This window comes from Loxodonta africana, chromosome 4 (assembly GCF_030014295.1).
Source record: "Loxodonta africana isolate mLoxAfr1 chromosome 4, mLoxAfr1.hap2, whole genome shotgun sequence".
Classification (NCBI taxonomy): Eukaryota; Metazoa; Chordata; class Mammalia; order Proboscidea; family Elephantidae; genus Loxodonta; species Loxodonta africana.
The window spans coordinates 130064197-130086311 of record NC_087345.1 but is presented as its reverse complement, the minus strand read 5'-3'; the positions used below and the strand labels follow the sequence as shown (position 1 = coordinate 130086311).

Genomic DNA, 22115 nt, shown 5'->3' with positions numbered 1-22115 from the left:
CCTTAAGCTTCTGTTTATCTGGAAATGACTTAATTTCACCTTCATATTTCAGAGGCACTTATGCTGGCTATATGATTCTTGGCTGGCAATTTTTCTCCTTCAATGCTTTATATATATCATCCTATTGCATTCTTCCCTGGATGGTTTCTGCTGATTGGTCCGAGCTTATTTTTATTGATCCTTCTTTGTAGGTAAATTTTCCCTTATCCCTGTCTGCTCTTAAAATTTTCTGTTTATCTTTGGTTTTGGCAAGTTTCATTATAATATGTCTTGGTGACTTTCTTTTGGAATCTGCCTTATATGGGGTTCGATGAGCATCTTGGATAGATACCCTTTCGTCTTTCACGATGTCAGGGAGGTTTTCTGCCAACAAATTTTAAACAATTCTCTCTGTATTTTCTGTGTTACCTCCCTGTTCTGGTACTCCAGTCACTTGTAGGTTATTTTTCTTGATACAATCCCACAGGATTCTTAGGGTTTTTCATTTTTTTAATTCTTTTACCTGATTTTTCTTTGACTATATTGTTGCCAAGTGTTTTATTTTCAGTCTCACTCATTGTGGCTTCTAGATCCTCAATTCTGCTCTGCTGACTTTCTACAGAGTTGTCTACTTCTGAAATTTTATTGTTAATCTTCTGAATTTCTGTTTCCTCTCTCTGTGTGGATTCTTGCAGCCTATTAAATTTTTCATGATATTCCTGAATAATCTTCTTAATACCCTCAACTGCTTTATCTGTGTTCTCCTTGGCTTGTTCTGCATTTTGCGTGATCTCCTTCCTGATGTCTTAAAGAGTTCTATATATTAATCTTTTGTATTCTACATCTGGTAATTGCAGGAATACATCTTCACCTGGAAGACTCCTTGATTCTTTGCTTTGGGAGTTTGTTGAAGCAATCATGGTCTGCTTCCTCATGTGATTTGACATTGACTGTTGTCTCTGAGCCATCTATAAGTTATTGTATTAATTTATTTTATGTTTGCTCACTATGTCCTAGCTTCTTGCTTTGTTTCTTGCTGGCAGTGATGTTACGAAGAACTTTGAGGATGTTGGGCACTCTAAAGATGCTAGAGAAAAGGCCAAAACATTCATCATTGGGGAGCTTCATCCAGATGACAGGTCAAAGCCTACCAAACCTTTGGAAACTTTATTACTACTGTTGATTCTTTTTTTTTTTTTAATTTTTATTAAGCTTCAAGTGAACATTTACCATTCCAATCAGTCTGTCACATGTAGGTTTACATACATCTTACTCCCTTCTCCCACTTGCTCTCCCCCTATTGAGTCAGCCCTTTCAGTCTCTCGTTTCGTGCCAATTTTGCCATCTTCCCTCTCTCTCTATCTTCCCATCCCCCCTCCAGTCAAGAGTTGCCTACACACTCTCTCATGTCCACCTGATTTAATTAGCTCACTCTTCATCAGCATCTCTCTCCCCCCTACTGACCAGTCCTTTTCATGCCTGATGATTTGTCTTCGGGGATGGTTCCTGTCCTGTGCCATCAGAAGTTCTGGGGAGCATTGTCTCTGGGATTCCTCTAGTCACAATCATACCATTAGGTGTGGTCTTTTAGTGAGAATTTGGGGTCTGTATCCCATTGGTCTCCTGCTCCCTCAGGAGTTGTCTGTTGTGCTCCCTGACAGGACAGACATCGATTGTGGCTGGGCACCAACTAGTTCTTCTGGTCTCAGGATAATGTAGGTCTCTGGTTCATGTGGCCCTTTCTGTCTCTTGGGTTCTTAGTTGTCGTGTGACCTTGGTGTTCTTCCTTTGCCTTTGCTCCAGGTGGGTTGAGACCAATTAATGTATTTTAGATGGCCGCTTGTTGGCATTTAGGACCCCAGGCGCCACAATTCAAAGTGGGATGCAGAGTGTTTTCATAATAGAATTGTTTTGCCCATTGACTTAGAAGTCCTCTCAAACCAAGTTCCCCAGACCCCAGCCCCTGCTTCGCTGACCTTTGAAGCTTTCATTTTATCCCGGAAACCTCTTTACTTTTAATCCAGTCCAATTAGGCTGACCTTCCTTGTTTTGAGTGTTATCTTTCCCTTCACCCAAAGCAGTTCTTATCTACAGATTGATCAATAAAAAGCCCTCTCCCTCCCTCCCTCCCTCCCCCCTTTGTAACCACATAAGTATGTGTTCTTCTCCGTTTTTTCTATTTCTCAAGATCTTATAATAGTGGTCTTATACAATATTTGTCCTTTTGCAACTCACTCATTTCGCTCAGCATAATGCCTTCCAGATTCCTCCATGTTATGAAATGTTTCAGAGATTCGTCACTGTTCTTTATCGATGCGTAGTATTCCATTGTGTGAATATACCACAATTTATTTGCCCATTTGTCCGTTGATGGACACCTCGCTTGCTTCCAGCTTTTTGCTATTGTAAACAGAGCTGCAATAAACACGGGTGTGCATATATCTGTTTGTGTGAAGGCTCTTGTATCTTTAGGGTATATTCCGAGGAGTGGCATTTCTGGGTTGTATGGTAGTTCTATTTCTAACTGTTTAAGATAACGCCAGATGGATTTCCAAAGTGGTTGTACCATTTTACAATCCCACCAGCAGTGTATGAGAGTTCCAATCTCTCCGCAGCCTCTCCAACATTTATTATTTTGTGTTTTTTGAATTAATGCCAGTCTAGTTGGTGTGAGATGGAATCTCATCGTAGTTTTAATTTGCATTTCTCTAATGGCTAATGATCGAGAGCATTTTCTCATGTATCTGTTGGCTGCCTGAATATCTTCCTTAGTGAAATGTGTGTTCATCTCCTTTGCCCACTTCTTGATTGGGTTGTTTGTCTTTTTGTGGTTGAGTTTTGACAGAATCATGTAGATTTTAGAGATCAGGCGCTGGTCTGAGATGTCATAGCTGAATATTCTTTCCCAGTCTGTAGGTGGTCTTTTTACTCTTTTGGTGAAGTCTTTAGATGAGCATAGGTGTTTGATTTTTAGGAGCTCCCAGTTATCTGGTTTCTCTTCATCATTTTTGGTAATGTTTTGTATTCTGTTTATGCCCTTTATTAGGGCTCCTAGGGTAGATCCTATTTTTTCTTCCATGATTTTTATCGTTTTAGTCTTTATGTTTAGGTCTTTGATCCACTTGGAGTTAGTTTTTGTGCATGGTGTGAGGTATGGGTCCTGTTTCATTCTTTTGCAGATGGATATCCAGTTATGCCAGCACCATTTGTTAAAAAGACTATTATTTCCCCAATTGACTGACACTGGTCCTTTGTCAAATATCAGCTGCTCATACGAGGATGGATTTATATCTGGATTCTCAATTCTGTTCCATTGGTCTATGTGCCTGTTGTTGTACCAGTACCAGGCTGTTTTGACTACTGTAGCTATATAATAGGTTCTGAAATCAGGTAGAGTGAGGCCTCCCACTTTCTTCTTCTTTTTCAGTAATGTTTTGCTTATCCAGGGGTTCTTTCCTTTCCATATGAAGTTAGTGATTTGTTTCTCTATCCCCTTAAAGTATGACATTGGTATTTGGATTGGAAGTGCGTTATATGTATAAATGGCTTTTGGTAGAATAGACATTTTTACTATTTTAAGTCTTCCTATCCATGAGCAGGGTATGTTTTTCCACTTAAGTATGTCCTTTTGAATTTCTTGTGCAAGAGTTTTATAGTTTTCTTTGTATAGGTCTTTTACATCTTTGGTAAGATTTATTCCTAAGTATTTTATCTTCTTGGGGGCTACTGTGAATGGTATTCATTTGGTTATTTCCTCTTCGGTGTTCTTTTTGTTGATGTAGAGGAATCCAAGTGATTTTTGTATGTTTATTTTATATCCTGAGACTCTTCCAAACTCTTCTATTAGTTTCAGTAGTTTTCTGGAGGATTCCTTAGGGTTTTCCATGTATACGATCATGTCATCTGCAAATAGTGATAGCTCTACTTCCTCCTTACCAATCTGGATACCCTTTATTTCTTTGTCTAGCCTAATTGCCCTGGCTAGGACTTCAAGTACGATGTTGAATAAGAGCAGTGATAAAGGGCATCCTTGTCTGGTTCCCGTTCTCAAGGGAAATGCTTTCAGGTTCTCTCCATTTAGAGTGATATTAGCCGTTGGCTTTGCATAGATGCCCTTTATTATGTTGAGGAATTTTCCTTCAATTCCTATTTTGGTGAGAGTTTTTATCATAAATGGGTGTTGAACTTTGTCAAATGCCTTTTCTGCATCTATTGATAAGATCATGTGGTTTTTATCTTTTGTTTTATTTATGTGATGGATTACATTAATGGTTTTTCTGATATTAAACCAGCCTTGCATACCTGGTATAAATCCCACTTGATCAGGGTGTATTATTTTTTTGATGTGTTGTTGGATTCTATTGGCTAGAATTTTGTTGAGGATTTTTGCATCTATGTTCATGAGGGATATAGGTCTAAAATTTTCTTTTTTTGTAATGTCTTTACCTGGTTTTGGTATCAGGGAGATGGTAGCTTCATAGAATGAGTTGGGTAGTATTCTGTCTTTTTCTATACTTTGAAATACCTTCAATAGTAATGGTGTTAAATCTTCTCTGAAGGTTTGGTAGAACTCTGCAGTGAAGCCATCTGGGCCAGGACTTTTTTTTGTTGGAAGTTTTTTGATTACCGTTTCAATCTCTTTTTTTGTTATGGGTCTATTTAGTTGTTCTACTTCTGAATGTGTTAGTTTAGGTAGGTAGTATTGTTCCAAGAATTTATCCATTTCTTCTAGGTTTTCAAATTTGTTAGAGTACAATTTTATGTAGTAATCTGATATGATTCTTTTGATTTCATTTGGTTCTGTTGTGATGTGGTCCTTCTCGTTTCTTATTCGGGTTATTTGTTTCCTTTCCTGTTTTTCTTTAGTCAGTCTAGCCAGTGGTTTATCAATTTTGTTATTTTTTTCAAAGAACCAGCTTTTGGCTTTGTTAATTCTTTCAATTGTTTTTCTGTTCTCTAATTCATTTAGTTCAGCTCTAATTTTTATTATTTGTGTTCTTCTGGTGGCTGATGGGTTCTTTTGTTGCTCATTTTCTATTTGTTCAAGTTGTCGGGACAGTTCTTTGATTTTGGCTCTTTCTTCTTTTTGTATGTGTGCATTTATCGATATAAATTGGCCTCTGAGCACTGCTTTTGCTGTGTCCCAGAGGTTTTGTTAGGAAGTATTTTCATTCTCGTTGCTTTCTAAGAATTTCCTTATTCCCTCCTTGATGTCTTCTATAACCCAGTCTTTTTTCAGGAGGGTATTGTTCATTTTCCAAGTATTTGATTTCTTTTCCCTAGTTTTTCTGTTATTGATTTCTAGTTTTATTGCCTTGTGGTCTGAGAAGATGCTTTGTAATATTTTGATGTTTTGGATTCTGGAAAGATTTTTTTTATGACCTAATATGTGGTCTATTCTAGAGAATGTTCCATGTGCACTAGAAAAAAAAGTATATTTTGCAGCAGTTGAGTGGAGAGTTCTGTATAAGTCAACGAGGTCAAGTTGGTTGATTGTTGTAAGTAGGTCTTCCGTGTCTCTATTGAGCTTCTTACTGGATGTCCTGTCCTTCTCCGAAAGTGGTGTGTTGAGGTCTCCTACTATATATGTGGAGGTGTCTATCTCACTTTTCAATTCTGTTAAAATTTGATTTATGTATCTTGCAGCCCTGTCATTGGGTGCGTAAATATTTACTATGGTTATGTCTTCCTGATCAATTGTCCCTTTTATCATTATATAGTGTCCTTCTTTATCCTTTGTGGTGGATTTAAGTCTAAAGTCTATTTTGTCAGAAATTAATATTGCTACTCCTCTTCTTTTTTGCTTATTGTTTGCTTGATATATTTTTTTCCATCTTTTGAGTTTTAGTTTGTTTGTGTCTCTAAGTCTAAGGTGTGTCTCTTGTAGGCAGCATATAGATGGATCGTGTTTTTTTATCCAGTCTGTGACTCTCTGTCTCTTTATTGGTGCATTTAGTCCATTTACATTCAGCGTAATTATAGATAAGTAAGTTTTTAGTGCTGTCATTTTGATGCCTTTTCATGTGTGTTGTTGGCCATTTCATTTTTCCACATGCTTTTTTGTGCTGAGACGTTTTTCTTAGTAGCTTGTGAGATCCTCATTTTCATAATGTTTAACTTTGTGTTTATTGAGTCGTTACGTTTTTCTTGGCTTTTTTCTTGAGTTATGGAATTGATATTCCTTTTTGTGGTTACCTTTTTATTTACCCCTATTTTTCTAAGTAAAAACCTAACTTGTATCCTTCTATATCACCTTGTATCACTTTCCATCTGGCAGTTCAATGCCTCCTATATTTAGTCCCTCTTTTTGATTATTGTGATCGTTTATCTATTGATTTCCAGTTGTGTGTATTATTTTGTTTATTTATTTATTTTTAAGAATTAGTCTTAATTTGTTTGTTTTTGTGCTTTCCCTATTTGAGTTGCGTTGATATCAGGACGTTCTGTTTTGTGACCTTGTATTGTGCTGGTACCTGATATTATTGGTCATCCGGCCAAACAATCTCCTTTAGCATTTCTTGCAGTCTTGGTTTAGTTTTTGCAAATTCTCTAAACTTGTGTTTATCTGTAAATATCTTAATTTCTCCTTCGTATTTCAGAGAGAGTTTTGCTGGATATATGATCCTTGGTTGGCAGTTTTTCTCGTTCAGTGCTCTGTATACGTTGTCCCATTCCCTTCTTGCCTGCATGGTTTCTGCTGAGTAGTCTGAACTTATTCTTATTGATTCTCCCTTGAAGGAAACCTTTCTTTTCTCCCTGGCTGCTTTTAAAATTTTCTGTTTATCTTTGGTTTTGGCGAGTTTGATGATAATATGTCTTGGTGGTTTTCTTTTTGGATCAATCTTAAATGGGGTTCGATGAGCATCTTGGATAGATATCCTTTCGTCTTTCATGATGTCAGGGAAGTTTTGTGTCAGGAGTTCTTCAACTATTTTCTCTGTGTTTTCTGTCCCCCCTCCCTGTTCTGGGACTCCAATCACTCGCAAGTTATCCTTCTTGAGAGAGTCCCACATGATTCTTAGGCTTTCTTCATTTTTTTTTAATTCTTTTATCTGATTTTTTTTCAGCTATGTTGGTGTTGTTTCCCTGGTCCTCCAGAAGTCCCAGTCTACATTCCAATTGCTCGAGTCTGCTCCTCTGACTTTCTATTGTGTTGTCAAATTCTGTAATTTTGTTGTTAATCTTTTGGATTTCTACATGCTGTCTCTCTATGGATTCTTGCAACTTGTTAATTTTTCCACTATGTTCTTGAATAATCTTTCTGAGTTCTTCAACAGTTTTATCAGTGTGTTCCTTGGCTTTTTCTGTATTTATCCTAATTTCATTTGTGATATCTTTAAGCATTCTGTAAATTAGTTTTTTATATTCTGTATCTGATAATTCCAGGATTGTATCTTCATTTGGGAAAGATTTTGATTCTTTTGTTTGGGGGGTTGGAGAAGCTGTCATGGTCTGTTTCTTTATGTGGTTTGATATGGACTGCTGTCTCCGAGCCATCATTGGGAAACTAGATTTTCCAGGTAGTCGGCTAAAAAAAAATGCAGTCAAATCCCTATCTGAATTCTCCCTCTGGCTCCGGGTATTCGGATGTTAATGGGGCCGCCTGGGGAGGGTGGGGGAGGGATCTGAGAGCTAGGAGTGTAAAAAAAAAAAAAAAAGGAGTGTAGCATCACAGAATATAGAGCTGAACACCGCGTTCACGCTCCGCCCCCATTCGCCAAAATCCGGGCGGGACAGGTCCCCGGCTAGGACGCTGCTTTCCTTGCTCGGATACCAGTCACTTCCTCCCGGGGACTTCTCCCTCCGGTGCGTGGCATCGCTTGCGGGCACTGGGTGGGCGTTTCCAGCACGAATGGGTGGGCCTGCCCCCAGGGTCTATTCAGGTGATTATAACTGGGCCCCGCGGTCACGCCCCGCCCGTGCGCGTGCCCAAATCCCAGCGGGACGACTTCCGGGTTGGGACGCTGCTTTCCCCATTCCGGAACCAGTCACTTCCTCCCGGGGACTTCTCCTTCTGGTGCGCCACACCTCTCACGCGAACTGGGTGGGCGTCACTCACACGACCAGGTGGGCCCGCCCCCTGGGTCAATTCAGGGTAATAAAAATGGACCCCGCGCTCACGCCCCGCCGGCGCGTGTGCCCAGATCCCAGCGGATTAGCTCCCCATCTGGGATGCTGCTTTCCCTGCTTTGAGAACAGTCACTTCCGGGGATTTCTCCCTCTGGTGTGCCGCGCCACACGCGTGGACTGGGTGTGCGTCCTCTTGCACGAACGTGTGGGCCCCGCCCCGGGGTCACTTTAGGGAAATATAGTTGACCCCCCCCCCGCTCGCGCCCCGTCGGCTTCTCGCCTAACTCCCGGCGGGACGGCACCCCAGCTGGGATGCTGTTCTCCCCACTCCCAGATCAGTCACTGCCTCCCGGGTGCTTCTCCCTCCGGCTGTGCCTCTACGCCGCCCGCGCCAACCAGCTAGACTTCCTCCCGGGATGGGTTCGGGGGGGAAGGGGTGGGCCCCCTTTCTGTGCCGCCTGCCCCCCTGGGCTCTGCCCCAGATCGGGCTCCGAAGGTCACCTGCCTGGTACGCTGGCTCCTGGTTCTGAAAACAGTCGCTGTCTGCCCGTATTTGTTCGTTTTCCATCTCTAAGTCTGTGCTTATTGTTCAGAGTTCGTAGATTGTTATGTATGTGATCGATTCCCTTGTTTTTCCGAGTCTTTGTTGCAAGAGGGATCCGCGGTAGCGTCCACCTAGTCCGCCATCTTGGCTCCGTCTCCTACTGTTGATTCTTATTCCAGTTGCTGGACCAATTGGGTGATCCCAGCAATCTTGGCACTGATTTTAGCCCTCATGTATCACCTCTACATAGCAGAAGACTCATCTCTTCCCAGAAGCTAATGCAAGAAAAGACTGCTTCAGACATGGGACAGAGAAGCCAACGTAACGGTCTACTGGAAGTGACAGAAACGTCCACTGAAAAAATGATTGTAATCTGCCTGTCTCTCTTTCCTCTGCGTTAGAAACAAAAAACAAGACAAAAAGAGCTGTTATTTTCTTTCTACTCTTTAAGTTTTCTATTAGAGAATGTCTTTTTATTCATCAACATAATTTCGATGTTTGTAATTACATAATTAAGTTATTGAGCTAGATATGACCCTTTTAAAATACTCAGGGCTTTGAAAATATCCCCTCCCCCCAAAAATATTAGGCTACTAGAGTGACCTAACGTGACTATTGTACCCTTTGAAGCACTAATGTCCTGTTACCTCATGACTAGAGCTATTACCAGGTATATGATCCTAGGAGTCCATTCACTATTCTTGTATGGATTTAGCTCAGGTGTCCTGGTAGTCTGTCACCTAGTGTGTGATGCAAGCTCTCATCTATGATATTAGAGGAGCAGTGGCGATTGGTGTACGTGCATGTTTTTGGTAGCAGCAGGGTGTCACACTTTGAGGAAGGCAGGGGCTGACAACTTTCCCCTGAATGTCTGTGAAGGCACATCCCTGTTTTCTAGAGCACTTCCTGGGTGGGCTCTGCAGCTATACCAGTGCTTTTAAGGGTAAGATATGGCAGGTACCACTTATCCTTGGAGCCCTGTTGCAGGTGGATAGGTGGTATGGGTGGAGCCTCCAGTTCAGGCCCTAGCTGTGGGTAGCTAAGGGCCGTGTTTAATAGACAGAGAGGTATCAGATGTCAAAAACCTGACTCTCCACCGCAGAGCTAAAACAGTTACAGTCAGACCTCGAACAGATTCGCCCTTACAATATAACAGCTAGATCTTATCTGATGTAAAGGGGGCCACCTGGATCTATGCAGGGGTGAAGACAAAGTCTGCGCCTAGACTGGAGCCACTTTTCCTCTGAGTTTCCAGATTAGGGGAGTCAGCAGAGTATGATTTCCCCATTCGTTAACTTGTTCCTTCTCTAAAACTAGCGGAATCCCTCAGGGAGTGCAGCAGGACCTATTTCAGGCACAAGGATATCAACTGTTAGTGAAGCTAGAGGGGGCTGAGGGAGGAGGGATCAGATAGATAGGAGAGAGTTCTTTCAAAAGGAGGAGCTATTAGATCTGTGCAGTAAATTAGGCAAAATCACTTATCTTGTGCTGAGAATGCTGTTTTATATCAGATTCCGGAGGCATGTGTAGATTTTGTGTGCTGGCTCCATGTTCATGCTTGGGGCCAGGGCTGCAGTACCTCATTTACCTTCTTTCCCCGAAGCAGCCTTGTCCTTTATGCCACCGCCATCCCCACAGCTGTCACAGCTGGGGTTCTGTGGTAAGCCTCTTCGTTTGCTTTCTTTCCTTGAAGCAGTCATGTCTCAAAACACTACTGCCAGTCCCACCACAGGGGAATAGAGACTGTAGCACTGCTGCTGACTCGCCATCTCCTTTCGGTTTTTATACCTTCTCTCCCTCCCCCGTCACTTAGTCCAATTTTTTAACGTTGCCTTTGATGCTCAGAGTTCATATCTTGCCATGTATATAACTGACTCACTTTTTTTTTCCTTTGGTCTTTGTTTTATGAGGACCAGTGGAAGTGCCTGACTACTCTGCCATCTTGGCCCTGCTTGTGTCCTCACTTCTAAGGAGCATTCTGCTTCTACTTCTAAGACCAATTTGTTTGTTTTCCTGCTACTGGGTCTCTGCTGCCTTTAGTGTTATAGCTTGCTCTTTCTCTTCATCTCCTTTTTCTAGGAGCTTCTCAGTGCAGGGATCCCAGTTCCAAAGGATAATCTGGCTCTTCTTCCATGGTGGATGTAGGATCCACTCTCATGCCTCTGTGGTGGCTCATTGTAAGCCCAGGGGAATGGCAAAAATGACCAATCCTGTTGATAGACCTCAATTACCCTTTCGCACAGTCAGTCCCAGTCACTTGAGGGGGAGTGACAAGACCATGGCTAGAAAGGCCACAGAAAAAGTGATCCATCTCAAGTCAAGGTATAACAATTTTCTGAATATGCCTTTTTGTATACTTTTGACTTTTAAAACTATCTTGTACTTTAGATTAAGAAAATACACAGTGATTTCAAAAAATAAGACAAAACCCCTCATATCCACTATTTTGATTAAATGTTCTCAAACCAAAGACAAGATCATTATAAACATGTATCGAACTGTGCTTATGAGTTAACATTTCACAGTTGTATGGATTAGAATGTAACTTTGAGGACTAAGGTGCACCTGACCCAAGCCATGGTATTTTAATTGCTCATACACTTGCAAAAGCTGGACAATGAATAAGGAAGTCAGAAGAAAAATTAATGCCTTTGAATTATGCTGTTGGCAAAGAATACTGAATATACCATGAACTACCAGAAGAATGATCAAATCTGTCCTGGAAGAAGTACAGCCAGAATCCTCATTAGAAGCAAGGATGGTAGGACTTCATCTCACATATTTAGGATATGTTATCTGTAGGGGCCAGTCGCTGGAGGACGTCATGCTTGGTAAAGTAGAGGTCTAGTGAAAAAGAGGAAGACTCTCATTGTGATGAACTGACACAGTGGCTGTAAGAACTGGCTCAAACATAATAACAATTGTGAGGATGGTGCAGAACCAGGCAATGTTTCCTTCTATTGCATGTAGGGCTCTTTGTGTTCAAACAGAGTTGACAGCATCAAACAACAACAACAACATGGATTACAAACTTTGAAACTATTTCATGTGAATTCTTTTTGTTGTTGTTAGATGCCCTCAAGTCAATTCTGACTCATAGAGACATTCCTCTCTGTACAACAGAATACCACCCTTCTGTACCATCCTCACAATCGTTATGCTTAAGCCCATTGTTGCAGCCCCTGTGCCAATCCATCTAATTTAGCATCTTCCTCATTTTCACTGACCCTCTTCTTTACCAAGCATGATGTCCTCCTCCAGGGACTGGTGCCTCCTGACATCATGTTCAATGTATGTGAGACAAAGTCTCACCATCCTTCCTTTAATAAGCATTCTGGCTGTACTTCTTCCAAGACAGATTTGTTCGTTCTTCTGGCAGTCCGTAGCGTATTCTTCACCAACACCATAATTCAAAGGCATCAATTCTTCTTCTGGCTTCCTTATTCGATGTCCAGCTTTCACGTGCATATGAGGGAATTGAAAATGCCATGGCTTGGGCCAGACACATCTTAGTCCTTAAAGTGACATCTTTATTTTTTAACACCTCAAAAATTTCATTTTTGCAGAAGATTTGGCCAATGCAATGCATCATGTGAATTCTAGCATTGAGCTAATAAGTAAACAATAAATTTATTTTGGAAAGTGGGAGCCAAGTTTCTTTCTTTCACAGAAGAGAATGATGAATAAGGAAAGCAGATAGGGTAGTGCAAAACCTTTGGTGTTAGATTTGCGTGGTAGGCGTGGTTTTAAAGATAGATAGGTAGATAGACAGCAAGCACATACTTCTACTCTGATTCTTCCATTGTTGCTTGCCAGGGGCTCCATTTAATACCCCTTTTGCCACAGACACTTGAATATCTTTGGATTTGCTGGATCATAAACTCCACATATTACAGAAGCTTGAACTGCAGTCTAGATCTGCTGACATACCTTCTATTGCTCTTATTTCTTTTGTAAATTACTGTGTATATTGGTGATTCTGTACTTGAGTCACCTTAGTGCATTCAAATATGGTATATGTTGCCTCCAATCCTAAAAAAATGTTGTTCTGTGGTTTTTTTTGTTTTGTTTTTGAGATGATACCTTGACATGCTCCATACCACTGATTCCCCCAGGAACTACAATGAGATGGTAGGCCCTTGAATTATTGTGGAGATTATCTCTAACTTTCTAGCTAATTGCAGCTCATCAAACTAGTGTGGTATTTTGTAAAATGTCTAGGTGTTATAGATCTCTGTGGATTAAATTATTTGCAGAATGGAGGAATCGTATAGTACTGAGACCAAATATAAGGAGCTATGTTTAATTGCTTCAATGAAGATTTGACGTCTGAGAGAGTATCTGAATAATTTTAGTGTAGTTTATACCCATTCTCCAAGATTCATGTGACTCCTGTATAGTCCAAATAAGTCAGTTAAACAGGGATGAGTTAGGTAGTACATTCCTCCATTTTCAAGACACTGATTTTTGCATTAATCTGATTTTTTTTTTTTTTTATACCCAGGGTGGTGGTATTACTTTAGGTTAACTCTCTTTATAGAGAAAGGAAGTTCTAGGAGCTTTCACTTGGCCCTTCTATCGTAACAGCCCTCACCCTGTCAGAGAACCAACATGGGGATTGTGCCAATTGCCAAATTGTTTTATTCCAATTATGCATTCAGAAATCAGAGAAATAATCACAGGGCGTATCCCTTTACTAACTGGGCATACTGGTAGCCACAGATGAGCCAATTTTCCATCTATCAACTGACTACCTACCATAAGTTGCCATTTGGTCTAGTGATTCACATTAGTGTTTTGGGGTTTACAGGAATTAGCATCAATTCAGTGTCTCATTACTCCTGATTTGTTTGAGTATCCCTCCTCCCCAGCCAAAGTCTTTGGAATGAGTGGCTCCAGGTCTCTTTGGGGAAGTCTTGGAAGAATATTTATGGTGCATCCTTGCAGTAAAGCTATAGGATCCTTCCTAAGCAGTCACAATCTTCTTTTCAATTAAAGAGCTATGGGCCTGTGAATTGGCTTAGGTCAGGAAACAGGATGAGAAGTTGTAATTCTCAATTGTGGCAACAGAAATCAGGTTTTTGGACACCAAAACAAAAGGATTTTCTGATACACCTATTTTAGCTATGTGTACGGGGTCAGATTACCCAGTAAGCAAGGTAAGTATGGGCTTACTGTATGCTTACTTACTAATCTGGAGGAGCAATTTCACATGGGAAACCCATGTGGTGTAACCCATGTGAAATTGTTCACTACAGATTAGTAAAGCACAAGTATGCCCATGCTTACCTTGTTTACTATGTAATCTGTCCCTATCAGGGATTTTAAATGTGAAAAAAGGCTCTGATCTTGTAGGAAGGTGCTGTGGGATTGGGAGAGAGACAGATGGCAGCCATGCCTAGGAGTAGAATCTTTTTTTTCTTTCTTTGATATCTAGGTCTGTATTTAATAAGAGAGATACATGGACTATATATAGAAAACTAAACCATTTTGAGCAAACTTATAAAATAAAACATGAACTATAAGAAGTCATCTGATGTTCCTAAAAAAAAAATCCTAGATGGGAAAATTCTATATTATTAAGAGATTAAATCTCTACTAGTTAATTTATACACATTTAGTCCATTGCTACTGAGAATCCTACTAGGATTGCTGGTTGTTCATATTTGATTAATTATAATTTGTAATTAGGCAAATGCCATTGTAGTTTTCTGAAAGAATTGAAGCTTTATAATGGAAATTTCTTTGCCATGTACTAAAAACTATCAAGTTACTAGAATATAAAAATACTAGACTATAAAAATCTGCTGGTGTTGAGTCAACCCCATGTGATACAGAGTAGAACCCCTTGTGCGTCATGGGATTTTCTGGCTGTCATCTTTAGGGAGCTGTTCACTAGGCATTTCTTCTAGGGATTTGTAGGTGGATTAAAACCACCAGCCTTTAGGTAGGCAGTTGATTACACCCCACTTGTGCAACTCAGGCTCCTGTAACTAAGGTATGGTGACAGAAAAACAGATAAATGGAACAGTATAACTTAGAGAAAAAAAAAAGGTATCCAAGGAATTTAATAATGATTAAAAAAAAAAATTCAGATTATTGGGAAAAAAAGGAAGTACAAAATAAAATAGCAGGTACAATTAGTTATTCACTTGAATGAAAACATTTATATTTCCACTTAATACTTCAAATAAATTAAAAATATAAATGGAAGCAATACATTTATAAGACACTAGAAAAAATATGAGGAGCCCTGGTGGTAGAGTAGTGAGGCACTCGGCTGCTAAAAGAAAGGTCAGCAGTTAGAACCCACCAGAGGCCCTGTGGAACAAAGACGGGGCACTTTAAAAGCAGAATCTTTGATGTGTTGAAAGAATGTGAAATTTTTCATTACAGATGATCTGGTGAGCAAGGTAAGCACTGTGCTTACCTTCCCTATTGGATAATCTATTCGTGTATATTTATCTCCCTGGGTGGCCTAAATGGTTAAGCTTTCAACTACTTACATGAAAGGTTGGTGGTTCGAACACATTCAGAGGCACCTTGGCAGACGGGCCTGGCGATCTGCTTCCAAAAGGTCACAGTCTTGAAAATCCTGTGGAGCAGTTCTGTTCTCCACACATCGGGTGGTTATGAGTCAAAAGCAACTCAATTGTATACAACAAAAACAACAAATACACACACACACACACGCATATGTATGTAAACCAAAAACCAAACAAACCTATTGCTGTCAAGTCAGTTCTGACTTAAAGCGTCACGATAGGACAGATAGAACTGCACCACGGGGTTTCCAAAGAACACCTGGTAGATTCAAACTGCCAGCCTTTTGGTTAGCAGCCTTCAGGATGGATTACACCTCAACATAAAGAAAACAAAAATCCTAACAATTGGACCAATAAGCAACATGATGATAAACAAAGATTGAAGGTGTCAAGGATTTCATTTTGCTTGGATCTGCAATCAACGCCCATGGAAGCAGCAGTCAAGAAATCAAAAAATACATTGCATTGGGCAAATCTGCTGCAAAAAACCTCTTTCAAGTGTTAAAAAGCGTAGATACCATTTTAAGGCGTGCCTGACCCAAGTCATGGTGTTATGGATTGTCTCATATGCACATGAATGCTAGACAATGAATAAATTAGACGAAAAAGAACGATGCCTTAGAATTATGGCATTGATGAAGAATATTGAATATTCCATGGACTGCCAAAAGGATGAACAAATCTGTCTTGGAAGAAGTACAGCCAGAATGCTCATTGGAAGCAAGAATGATGAAACTTCATCTCATGTATTTTGGATATGTCATCAGGAGGCAGAAACCATGGTAGGTAGTGCTCAAGTGCTACAGTTGCTAACCAAGAGGTCAGCAGTTTGAATCTGCCAGGCGCTCCTTGGAAACTCTATCGGGCAGTTCTACTCTGTCCTATAGGGTCGCTATGAGTCAAAATCGACTCGACTGCAGTCGGCTTGTTTTTCTTTTTGGTTTTCATCAGGAGGCACCAGTTGCTGGAGACAGACTTCATGCTTGGTGAAGAAGAGGGTCAGTGAAAAAGAAGAACCTCATCAAGATGAACTAACAGTGACTGCAACAATTGGCTCAAGCATAACAACGATTGTGAAGAGGATGCAGGACCAAGCAGTGTTTTGTTCTCTTGTACATAGGGTCGCCATAAGTCAGAACCAACTCCATGGTGCCTAACAACAACACACTGTTAAATTTTATATTTGATTATCATGAATAAGACTGTGGTTACAAGCTGTTTAGAAGCTCAGTAATTCTCAGGCCATGACTTAAATGGGAGGTAAAAACCCTGAGCTTATTATTTTCTTTCTGTAAGTGCTCCTGTGCACTCAGGAAAATCCATCCCACACCATAGTCGTCATTATTAACTTAAGATTTAGTGTAGCACGACTGGGGCTTTCAAGGCACTTGCTTCAGTTGATACTTCATCACAATTAATCAGAAATCATACCCTGATTAATGGTGATGCCTCTAAGTTTCTTAGGTCATTAATATCTCATTTTCCTCTGGCAAGGAGCTGAGCACTGGGCTGAAGCTAACTTGAACAAATTAATCCCCATATCACATCTTCAAGTGTCTATCTCCATAGGCCAGTCCTTTAGCAATTCTTTATCATTCAGTGTTAATTCAGGAAACAGAAGTAATTACCAGCATTTTGAACAGGATAAACTGAATTCTAAGAATTATTAACTGGTGAGAGGAGATTACCTCTAGCAAAGAAAGAGCTCTAGAGCTGAAATCCATGAGAGATGAGGGCCCAGGGAGCAGTTCCCAAAGAAAGTACTTGAAACTTGTGGGAGGGTCCCCACCCAAGCCTGAATTTATGACTTTCCCACCCTTGGAAAGGGTGTGTTTGTGGCCTACTAGATGGCAGAGAAGCTCTCTGAGTTCCTGCAGGCCAGGGCTGGCAAAAGAAAAAACCCTCCTGCTGGTGAAACTCCATGTATCCATTAACTGGAATGTTGCAAACACTCATTCTTAAGGACTCCCTCTTCGGAGGTGTTAGCAAAACTACTTGGGGGATCACCTGCTGCAGTATTGGGGTGAGTTTTAAGGAAGTCACTCATTGGATTCCAAGAAACTTGATGGAACCCCTTCCACTAAGAAGCTGCCCCCTGGAGATCTAGCAAAACTCACAGGGCAGTTGTTTAAGGAAGTACTGACACAATTTGCAGGAGGGTATATTGCACTGTGTCTCCAGCATACAACTGGTAAAAAGAATTACACGCAAGCCACCCTGTCGTAGAAGCAAAGGACAAAATCATGAAAACCAGGAATTCCCTTCTTTGTGCAGTGTCCCTGAAACTCCCTGTACTAACAAAGGCCATGGGGAAGTATCTACAGTGTCCTAAAACAGGGCAAAAAAATGGGTGGATTTGGAACCGAAAGGCTACAAATTGAAAACTAGCACTTGGTGTATTTAATTATAAAAATTTCTGAGTATTTTAGAAATTATCTTTTTTTTCCATTAAACTTGAGTTATTTAAGAGTGCATGTGCTTCCCATGCAAGCATATGGGGGAATTTTCACATATCTCTGTTCCATTATTCTAAAAATTAATTAGGCTTTGGTCCTAGAATGTTGTCTGAATATTACATATTATTTTAAATTTGCTGAGAATTGATTTTTAGCCCAGTACATTTATAAAATTTGTAAATATCATCATCACCTGAGAAAATGGGTGCTTTTAAAGTTAATAAATGTAGAATTTGTATAAGCTGATTAGATCAACTTTATTATGTGGTTTAAATCTTTTTTTTTGTTGTTGCTTGAACAAATTAATTATTTTTTTTTTTTTGATTGCTTGATCAATGTCAAGGAAGTGTACTGAAAAAATCTTTTACTTTAGTGGTCTTAGCTTACATTCTACCTGTACTTCTATTATACATATTGACATTATTTCTTTAAGTTTATCCACATTTACTTTTTAAATTTTTGTTAAATTGAAACTTACACTGGCTCTTTCTTTTCGTTTAATGTTTATTTTGTCTGATATTTACTGATATCTCTTTGGAGACTTGGTGGTGCAGTGGTTAAGAGCTCAGGCTGCTAACCAAAAGGCCAGCTTTCAAATTCGCCAGCCGCTCTTTGGAAGCCCTGTGTGGCAGTTCTACTCTGTTCTATAGGCTCGCTATGAGTTGGAATCAATTTAGTGGCAAAGGAGTTGGTTTGATATCATTTAAGTGAATATTTGCTTGATACCCTCTTCCATTTGTTTATATTTGACATTCCTGTGTCCTGATGCCTTAGTTGTGTCTCTTCTAAATATTTTTACTGTGAACATAATGAGTGTGTTCCAAACTGGCAAAACATCTCCCTAGTCCTCTGTGAAGCCCAATATATACCGTATCTGTTACTTTTGTTGCATTTTGGGGAGGGTGAATTAGCCTCCATTTCTCTGTGGGTAGTAAGGATTACCAGCTCTATGGCCACTTACTACATGGCTAATTGACTTATTTCAAAATAAATTGTCTTCATTTTCCTCATAAATCTCCCAACCTCAAGTAGGTCTTTTGGGGCCGCTGAATCCAGTCCGCTTATTTCCAACTAGATGTTTCAAAGAAAGTTCCATTTGTTGGTCTTCCAGAGTGTGCTATCCTCTTTGACAAAATTTGTACTCAGACATATTTATCTGTGATCCATTAATATAGGCATCCTCTGTTTTGTTTATGTCACCTCTTAACTTGGTTCAGTTTTCACAGCATCTGTTTTGTGCTCCAGGCTTATAAGCATTAATGTATATGATATATATCTATATCTGATATGTATATGAATATATGTGTATATAAAATTTCCCTTTTATTCTCATTGCTATTATTGTACTTTTTTTCTGGAAGAGTTTGTGGATCAATGGCATCTGTATTATGTCACCACAAATAGGAAATTTCCCTCTTGAAAATTTAATCAAGGAACAGATTTAGTGTCTTAATCCTTATTTATTGACCCAACTATTGATGTTACATTTCTCCAAAAGATAAAAATTTCAATTTACAAGTTTGGCTTAAACGCATGGTCCCCGATCACTAATCTAGTCTAACCAATAACCAGTTGCCCTCGAAACCATTTGTCTTACAGAGACCCAATGTGTGCAGAGTAGAGCTGTGCTCCATAGGCTTTCTATGGCTGGCTTTTCAGCAGTAGATCACCAGACCTTTCTTTTGAGGAGCCTCTGGGTGGGTTCAAACCACCAACCTTTAGATTAGTAGCCAAGCAGCTGTTATTCAGAACTTCGTAGTAAAATGTCCGAAAACGGCTAGAAGGAAACATGACTTGGGGAATCTTATGCAATAGCATTCTTCTATATCATATTAGACAAGAGGGTGGGTGAGCTAATCCTGGAAGAAAGGGACAGCAAATAATCCAGGTGTGAGAAAGCAGAGGAGACAAAATAAGGCAGTCTTTGACATTGTGTAATTGAGGATTAAAACAAGTAACATGGACATCCTTGATACTACAAACATTAATTCAGATTTACTGTAGACAATTCAGAACTTAGAAGCAATATGTCATGTGGAAAAGTAATTTTTTGTTGAAGTAGTTCAAATGTCTGACTTGTCATCTATAATTGTTTATTTTTTCTTTCAGGTTTACAGGAAACACAGAACACTTAAATGATAAATATTGTTACTATACAGACAGAACATATGTTCATGGTACTACATGTACTACAAGAGAAAAGTTCATGTGTGACAAATTGGCTGATAGAGTGAAGATCGAAAGTAAACTAATGATTAATGTTCCAGAGGGAACTGGGTAGTTAGTGCAATTTTTTTGCCTCAGCTAATACCCTGTAGTTGAAGGCATCTTTAGAGAGCAGGTATATCCTGGAATGTACAAATGGAATAAAGATATTGTAAAACTAAATTTCTGCCTTTGTCTTAACATTTACATCTTCCAACTTTCTTCTTTTATTTCATTTTCTGAATAAAAAAAAATTTATAACTTATTTTGCAGATGCTGATGAGAATAACTACAGTGCTTTCTAGCATGAAGACAGGAAACGTGAAGCTGATTTTTCCCCTCCTTTTCCTAAAATTAATAAGATAAATACCAACCTTATAGAAAATCTGAGAAAATTAAATCCAAGAAGGTATATATATATACACACACACACGCATATACATATATGTACATATATATGCATATATATAAATTATGACCATTTGGGGCTTACAGTAATTTCAGGATAATTCAATATTTTGATGGAAAGAGAGGAAGAGAAAAAAATGATCATTTTGATAAGAATTGAAGTATTTGATAAAATTCACCACTCATAATAAAACCTGTCATAAAACTAGAAGCACGAGATTTCCCAAATCTAACTAAGAGTGCTGACCTTCAAAAAAGAAAATAAAATGAAAACAACAACAACAAAAACCCTGAAGCTAAGATAGTATAGCTTCTGGTAAAATTGTGCTTTTTTTTTGAGTTCTGGACAAGATAAAGATAGTCATTGTCAATTCTTTTATTTAACAACCTCCACTGTCTAATGAAAGACATAGCACTAGTGGAATAAGGCAGGAAAAAGAAATAAAGAAAGGTGAAAGGGAGAAATAAAGTTATTTTTGTTTGTAAATGTTGTAATTGTCTACATTAAAAAGTCCAACAGAATCTACGAACTATTCAAATAAATGAATCCATTTATCAAAATCATTGGATAAAATCTCTTTAAAAACCAGTCTTATTTCTATATATTAGCAGAAATAAGAAAATAAACTTAAAAAATAATACCATTGAAGAGAGCACTCGAAACTTAAAATAGTGATAAATAAAAATGAGATAAACGTCTACATGGAAAAATTACATGAGATCTGCAGTCATTCCCTCGCCCAAAGTAACATCCCTTACCTAAGGATTTCAATATCAAATGACTAGTAAGCCTAGAGGACAACGGCTCTGTCCCTTTCCCCGACATGAAGCCACTTTAAAAAACAATCCCAGGGCCAGAATTCCTCATAAACCAAAGACCAGTTGCTGTCAAGTCAATTCCAACTCATGCAACCTTGTCTGTTGCAAAGTAAGACAGTGATCCATAGGGTTTTCAAAGCTGTGACCTTTTGGAAGAAGATCACCAGGACTTTTTTCCAAGGCACTTCTGGATGGGTTCAAATCACCAACCTTTCTGTTAGTAGTAGAGCGCTTATCCATTTGCGCCTCCTAGAAATGCCTAGAATTCCCAATAAAGACAGTCAAATACTTCATCGAGAATAAAACATTTCTCCTTCTGGCAACCCTGCTTTCTTTCCTTCCTTTCCACAGGTAGTGAGCCCAGGCACACTCCACAATAAACCCCCAACAAGCTCATTTCCATCAAAAAGTCTGCTTCTCAGGGAACCAGACCTGTGACAGCGGTAGGAAGAATGGTACAAGAAAGCAGACTTTGAGTGGAAATATGTGCCATGAACCACCTGCTGACCAGCTGGCAATGAGGAGGACCCCGTTACTGGTAGTAGTGGAGAATATATCTTGCAGGCACAAAGCTATAGAACGATCGTGAAAAATTTCACAAGTGGTGAACTGGGTTGATGAACCAGTGGAAGGAAATCCACTGTTGTTGTTTTTACTGCCATTGAGCCAATTTTAACTCATAGTGACCCCATGTGACAGAACAGAACTTCGTCATAGGGTTTCCTAGGCTATAATCTTTATGGAAGCAGATCTCCACGTCCTTCCTCATGGAGCTGCTGGATATGTTCAAAGTGCAAACTGTTCAGTTAGCAGCTGAGTGCTTAACTTTTGCCCCACTAAAGTGTTTGAGAAATATGGGGGGGTAGATAAAAAGTATAAGAACAGTGGAATTAGTAGTTGTTCTTAAGCTCAATTAAAGGCTGAAAGTGAATGATCAAAAGAAGAAGAAAAGAAAAAGAAAAAGCTAAGAATGAATGCTGTCAAGGTATCTTATAAAGTGATTCCATCTCATGCAGTTAGAGAGCAAAGAAAGCTGAGGACCAGGTCTAGAACTTAATGAATGGTAGAGCTTCAAAGAATGCTAAAATT

General features: G+C 39.4%; 1 protein-coding gene across 5 annotated transcripts in view; it reads left to right on the top strand.

Annotated features, from left to right (window-relative positions):
• The window catches only part of LOC100660388 (C-type lectin domain family 12 member A-like), a 96127-nt gene extending 75461 nt beyond the window's left edge, over positions 1–20666 (top strand). For 3 of the 5 annotated variants that reach the window (XR_010321911.1, XR_010321909.1, XR_010321910.1), the window contains exon 6: positions 19704–20052. Coding sequence is in view for 2 of the 5 variants with exons in the window: in XM_023549114.2 (XP_023404882.2) it covers positions 19704–19875 (172 nt within the window). In the remaining 3 variants the exon portion in view is untranslated. Of the gene's footprint in view, positions 1–19703; positions 20053–20072 lie in introns of those variants that run through there. The other 2 variants (XM_064284632.1, XM_023549114.2) reach the window with 2 other exon arrangements.
• The last annotated feature ends 1449 nt before the right edge of the window (positions 20667–22115 follow it).